The sequence below is a fragment of the Myotis davidii genome, unplaced genomic scaffold (assembly GCF_000327345.1).
Source record: "Myotis davidii unplaced genomic scaffold, ASM32734v1 scaffold964, whole genome shotgun sequence".
Lineage (NCBI taxonomy): Eukaryota > Metazoa > Chordata > Mammalia > Chiroptera > Vespertilionidae > Myotis > Myotis davidii.
The window spans coordinates 2,772,137-2,778,940 of NW_006298351.1; the positions used below are offsets into that span (position 1 = coordinate 2,772,137).

Sequence of the window (6,804 nt, forward strand, 5' to 3'; positions counted from 1 at the left end):
GTTTCTCTAGACAGAAAGATAAAAGTTTTTAGAAAAAGTACAATAAAGCATTATAAAAATCCTCAAAATGATAAAATTATCTAAAATTAAACCTTTTACCTCCTCCTCTTTCCTCTCTCCATTCTTTCTCTCTACAAGTATCTGCAAAGGCATTCAACAGCTATACATTAACTAATGATTTTCAGCAATATGTTGAAATGTGAAGGGCTTTGGAGGATGACAATAAAAAGAAAGAAATTTGTTTAGGAAATATTTGGAGGAAAAGAAATATAACAGTATTTGGAAGATGAGAAAGTGAAGAATCTACTTTGTAGGGAAGTGGAGGAATAGTGAGGAAGGGTATCATATGAGCAGAGGCAGGGCCAATTGGTGGGGTTGTCATCAATGGATGTAATTGCCCACAATAGCCTCGTCTCACATGGGTTAAGGGTGCTAACCTCCAACAGTGTGACTGTTCATCAAAAAGAGCCAATAGAAGCCAGATCCAAGGGGAGCAGATACCAGTGGGTTTGTCAGGAGGGAGCTGCCTGGGCTTTCCTCTTGCCCAACAGCTTCCTCAGGCCCTGTTTCAGGTCTTTGTTTCTCAGGCTGTAGATAAAAGGATTTAGCATGGAGGTCAAAACTGTGTAGACAATTGTTGCTATGTGGTCCTGGACAGTGTAGGTGGAGAGGGGCTGTAAGTAGACATAAAAGATGCTTCCATAAAAGAGTGTTACTGCAGTGAGGTGAGAACCACAAGTGGAGAAGGCTTTGTGTTTCCCAGCTGCTGAGGGGATTTTGAGCACTGTGATGAGGATTCGCATGTAAGAGAAAGTAATGAATAGAAAAGGGGTCACCAAAACAATAGGTCCCTCTGTCATTATCACAATTTCATTGATAAATGTGGAGGAGCAGGACAATTTCATCAGGGGACTAAGATCACAGAGGAAGTGGTGGATAACATTGGAGTCACAGAAGATGAGATGATTCAGCAGAAGTGTGTGTAGGAGAGAGTGCATGTGCGTAAATGAGCAGGAAAAGGCCACCAGCAGAACACAGCGGTGATGGCTCATGGTGGTGACATAGTGGAAGGGGTCACAGATGGCCACATAACGGTCAAAGGCCATGACTGCTAGGAGGAAGCTGTCGGTATTGCCCAAAGCATAGATAAAATACATCTGAGTTAGACATCCAGCATAAGAGATGGTCTTTTCTGATAGGAAGTTAACTAGCATCCTGGGGACAATGGTTGTTGCGAAGCAAATGTCAGTGAAAGACAGGAAAGTCAAAAAGAAATACATGGGGGTCTGGAGTTGGGGGTCAAAGTGGATGGCCAAAATGATGAGTAAGTTCCCTGTTAGAGTGATGAGGTATATGATGAGGAACAGAATAAAGAGTGGCTTCTGGTCTTCAGGCCGGGAGGACAGTCCCAGGAGGATGAACTCAGAGACACTGCTGGTTTGGTTGACTCTTTCCATTGACTTGGGTCTAGTTATACACAAGAAGTTTTGTTATTTAACATGCTCCGATTCCATAACCCAAATCTTGAGAACCCAGAAAAGTCTTTGCTTCCTCTATTTAATCACAATTAGCTGCTGTGCAGGGACAGCTTGTCAGCCTCATTGTTCTTGATGTGGTCCTTCCTTTCCAAGCCCATGGGCATCACAAAGTCTTTTTACAGAAAGCTGGAGGGAAAGAATAAGAGTTTTCCTTTAGAAACCATCAGAGATGGACCTCTCAGATTCAAGTTCATTCATTCCTATTCTTCCCTTGTGGGGACATAGCAGTAAAAACAAGTCCTTGCCTTTGTGTAGTTCATGTTCTAATTGGAAAGATAGATGATCAACAAACAAAATACAGGATGTAACATAAAGTAGGGATAAAATCTGTGAAGAAAATAAAGCAGTATTTAAAGGAATGGAGATGGATGGGGAGTGTCGATGGAGGTGTTTTAGATAGAAAAGTCACAGGACACTTGGTCCTCTATCAAAGCAAATTTAGGTGTGTCTTGGAAAAAACAAGGGTTTGCCAAAATAACCTACAGGGCAAATCTAAGGGGAATGTTGAGCCCAGTTCAATAAAGTGTTGATTTTTTTTCCTCCTCTGGGTACAGAGTGAAAGGTTCAGCCTCCATAACTCATGACAATCTATCATCATCAGTCTATGTAAGTCTCCCCTTTTTTGTGAATTGTTTTTCCTTTCTTTAACCTCCTGTCCTAAATCACATTTATACAGGATGGGCACCAATTGTAGAGTATTCAAGTCATGTTTTAAAGTTCATCTTTCATATATATATATCTAAAAATACCAATGAGAAACATGTTTATTTTTAAGCTACAGTATATATGTTATTTTCCCCAGTCATTTCTAGCTACCTGAATGGACATCAAAATGGTCTCTGTTTCTTGCTACCACAAAAACTCTGCAATGAGAGATCTGGTATCAGCAAAGTGTTTTAAGTCAATTTTTTAGAGTCAGCATATTCATCCATACCTTGTGAATGGACATATTACATGGGGAATTTCCAATATTTTGAGACATTAGTTATTTATAAATTCTTGGTTACCATAAAAATCTCTACAGGGAACATACTCTTATCACCAAAGTGTTTATAAAATAATTTATTTAGGGATAGCATATTCTTTCACACACTCTGAATGGAGCATATTGTACTGAAATTTTCATGCATTTAAAAACACCTCCTATAGCCCTAACCAGTTTGGCTCAGTGGATAGAACGTCGGCCTGCGGACTGAATGGTCCTAGGTTCAATTCTGGCTAAGGGCATGTACCTTGGTGTGGGCACATCCCCAGTAGGGAGTGTGCAGGAGGCAGCTGATCGATGTTACTCTCTCATCGATGTTTCTAACTCTCTATCTCTCTCCCTTCCTCTCTGTAAAAAATCAATAAAATATAAAAAAACAAAAAGCACCGCATATAATATATAATAATATATTAATTCATTTTACACTGATATATTAATATATTAACTCATTTAACAATTAAAGGCTGTAATTTTATTAACAATGAAATGATAGTTAATAATACTAATTGCATATTTGAAAGTTGCTGAGAAAGTAAAACAAAGCAAAAAAAAATGATTACAGTTTAGTTGTAAGACACTAAACATCTTTAGACCTCAGTTTCTTCCTGTGTGATACTGGACACATATCCACATTCTCATGAGAACCTACTGAGATAATGCATTTAAAGCACTTAAAGATGCCGAAAACGGTTTGGCTCAGTGTATAGAGCGTCAGCCTGCGGACTGAAAGGTCCCAGGTTCGATTCCGTCAAGGGCATGTACCTTGGTTGCGGGCACATCCCCAGTAGGAGATGTGCAGGAGGCAGCTGATTGATGTTTCTCTCTCATCGATGTTTCTAACTCTATCTTTCTCCCTTCCTCTCTGTAAAAAATCAATAAAATATTAAAAAAAATAAAGCACTTAGAGAGAGAGAGAAGCATATTCGAAACACTCAGGAGAAACTGTTGATCCTCATCAGTCCCAGCATCACCTTCCTTCTCTACGATTCCTGATGTTCTCAAAATCAATGACATTACATGCTTAAAATATCATATCCCTCACTGCCAAATCGTCAGACTAATTTCATGATTTTGCAGATTTTATATAAGGAATATTTGTTTGTGCACTGAATGATTTGAGTGCATCAGTAATTAAAGTTAATAATAATGACCAATATTTATTGAAAATTTATTACAGCTCACTAAATCCATGATGAGGGATTATGAGGCATGTGTTGCTATCAGGAGACGGAGGCTTACAGAGGTTACAGAGGTAAAGTGCTTTGCTCAAGATCACTAAGGAAGTGAGTAGCAATCAAACTTGAACCCCAAGCTGACTCACTCTGAAGCTCATGCTTGTAAACCTGATGATCCACCTCCTTGTGTTTTGGTGTCTATGTGACACCAAACAGTTGTTTTCCTCACTGTGGTCATTTCCCCATGAACTACCCTTCATCCCCCTTGGCTGACAAGCTTTCTACTCCCACGTTCAGAATCTGTGCCTGTAGTTGTAAGAGAAGTGACCTATGTTTCTGTGTCGTACAGATGATAGAATTTTAAAATTTGAATATCCATGATTAACTGGCCAAAACTGGGTGGAAAAAATTGGCCATGCATGGGGTGTGTCTAGTGTATGGAGTTATGGTCGTGCACTGGACAGTGCCCTGGACTTACTACATAAAATGGGGGGCGGGAAGGGGTCACCTGTCCACAAGCTGATGCCTGATGTTTTATGACTAGTGAGGGAGATTCCCTGTCTGAAAATCAGTTTGTCAAACCCAGGTCAGTTCACAAATGAGTCAGTTGTGAAAGGGCTGCCTGGGGAATGCAAAAAATGAGCAGAGATTTGGGTTCATTAATGAAGTTGAGTGCTCTGATTATAGATGTGAGGATCACCCATGCTGATGACTAGGAAAAAGGGAAGAAGGTCTTGGATCTGAGAATCAGAAAGAACAGTTCTGAAAGCATTGGTGAGTGGATAAGGCTGAGAATACAATAGTTTTTTGTTGTTTTTTTTATATACTGATGGGTTTTTGCTTCCACCGAAAGGTACAGCGTAGATGGCCTAGAGATCCAACTGGATGGACTTAAAACCTAAAGCCAGATGGAGGCTTTAGTTGCACCCTATGACTTCTTAATCCATGAAATATTTGAAACTTTCAGGGAGGAAAGAATAAGCACTAAAGTGAATACTGCATAACCAGCTTCCTGAAGCTCACCTCCATATCCAGATGCTTTTCTTTCCTTCCCGGTCCAGAAGCTAATCTGTACCACCTCTGCTAATCAGCTCCGAGTCTGCTCTCAGCCGAAGTTCAGCTCCTTGATGTTTCTCCCATGAAATCCTGAGCTGATTAACCCAGAGAGAAACAGGAAAGGAGGGAGGAGCTGGTGGACTACTCTAAAGGGATAAGACAGTTCCATTCGCTGGCCTCAAACCCCCATTTCTTTCCTAAAGTCTGGTCCGCAGCATGTGGCTGCTTTTCCCAGCTCCACATCTCAGAAGGCAGAGATGCCCTCATTCAATGGCAAGGACTCTTCACTCAGTCAGCTCCTCATGAGTTTGAGCTCCATTCTGCTGGCCTCTGGGGCTCCTGTTAGGGGAGGGAGTTGTGCTGTGAGCTCTCTCAGGGGAGTTCCTCCTATGATCTCTCTGGGCAGAGAAAGCAGACGGAATCACAGTTAGAGCTGACTCCAAAGGGGAAAGGGGACCCCCCCGAGGCTTCCTGTTTTAGATGTTTAGATGTTGGGGCTAATCTCAGAGCTTCTTAGGCTCTTAACAGCTCAAGGGCATGCTTCAGTTTCCCCAACTATGGGTTGGTTAGCAAGAGTGTGCAGACATTTATGTGGGGGAATATTTTTATGTTTGGGGATTCTGATGAGGACTGAGGTGTATTCTGGAATCGGGCAAGTCATATGTCAATACATGGAGGTTGCAGTGTTCAGGGGATTCAGTGAGGGTAGATCAATGGTGTGTATGTGTGCCCAGTGTCTGGGCAGGCACGTGGATTAGACTCTTTCTAAGTCGGATTAGGCTGATTTATGTATGTTTAAAGCACACAGTCAGGCAAGGGCTACTGTCATATACAGCGAAGGGGCTTTGGAAAACGAATGTTTTCAGAGTTTAGGCGCAGAGCAGTGTTTTGAGGGTTAGAGTTGAGGGAAGGAGATATTTATTAGAATGCTGGCCTCGCCAGTTAGTTGCTTTTAATATGCTACTTAACCTCTATGAGCCTCAGTTTCTTCATCCGAAAAATGAGAATAACAACTATTCCTGGCACTGAAACCAGACAGATTTCATTTTGAATTTCGTATAGAGAGTGTCATGTAATCTGATGAACATCATCCACAACATTTTTATAGGAAATACAAGCACACTTCTCTATAGCTCCCAGTGTAAACCACCATCTCACACAATACATGGGCCTTTTTCCTCAGCCTTGAGTTTAATTTTTAAATGTTAACTTACATATGAAGAGTAAGTACTACAGAGACAGAAAGCCCTGGATCTGAGTCCTGCCTCCTCCACCAACTATTCATGTGGCCTTCCTTCTTTCCACTCATTCAATCAATAAATGTTTATTCATTTATTTCCAGCTGTATTGAGGTAGACTTGACATATAACATTGTGTAAGTTTAAGGCGTGCAATGCAATGATTTGATAATGTATATACAGTGGGGACTTGACTTACGAGTGTCCCGACTAACGAGTTTTTCAAGATACGAGCCGTCTCTTGGCCAATTTTTTGCTTTGAGTTGAGTTGCGAGCTAAAATTCAGGTTATGAGCCAGCTTCAGAAACTCCACCGCTAGTTGGTGCAGCGAACGTCACAGTGATTTGACATACGAGTAATTTGAGTTACAAGCTCCGTCACGAATTAAACTCCTAAGTCAAAGCCCCACTGTATTGCAAAATGGTTGCCACAATGTCAGTTACCATATCTGTCACCTCACATATTAGAACTTCCTTTTCGGGTGAGAACTTTTATTTTATTTTATTTATTTTTGTTTTATTTTTATTGATTAAGGTATTACAAATGTGTCTTTATCCCCCCATTGTCCCCTCATTCCCCCCAGTCTTGCCCTCACTCTCACCCCCTGTTAGTCACGAATTACTCCTAAGTCAAAGCCCCACTGTATTGCAAAATGGTTGCCACAATGTCAGTTACCATATCTGTCACCTCACATATTAGAACTTCCTTTTCGGGTGAGAACTTTTATTTTATTTTATTTATTTTTGTTTTTTATGCAGGAAATTGAAGAGCCATCCTTGGAGCCAGGTACTGTTCAATGAAAACAGATGGGT

At 40.9% G+C, this 6,804-nt stretch overlaps 1 protein-coding gene across 1 annotated transcript; it reads right to left on the reverse strand.

Moving 5' to 3' along the window:
- Nucleotides 1-489: 489 nt before the first annotated feature.
- LOC102755315 (olfactory receptor 1L8-like) lies at nucleotides 490-1,533 on the reverse strand. The gene has a single exon (XM_006774014.1). The coding sequence runs from the start codon at nucleotides 1,455-1,457 to the stop codon at nucleotides 513-515; it is 945 nt and encodes a 314-aa protein (XP_006774077.1). The 5' UTR covers nucleotides 1,458-1,533; the 3' UTR covers nucleotides 490-512.
- Nucleotides 1,534-6,804: the final 5,271 nt, after the last annotated feature.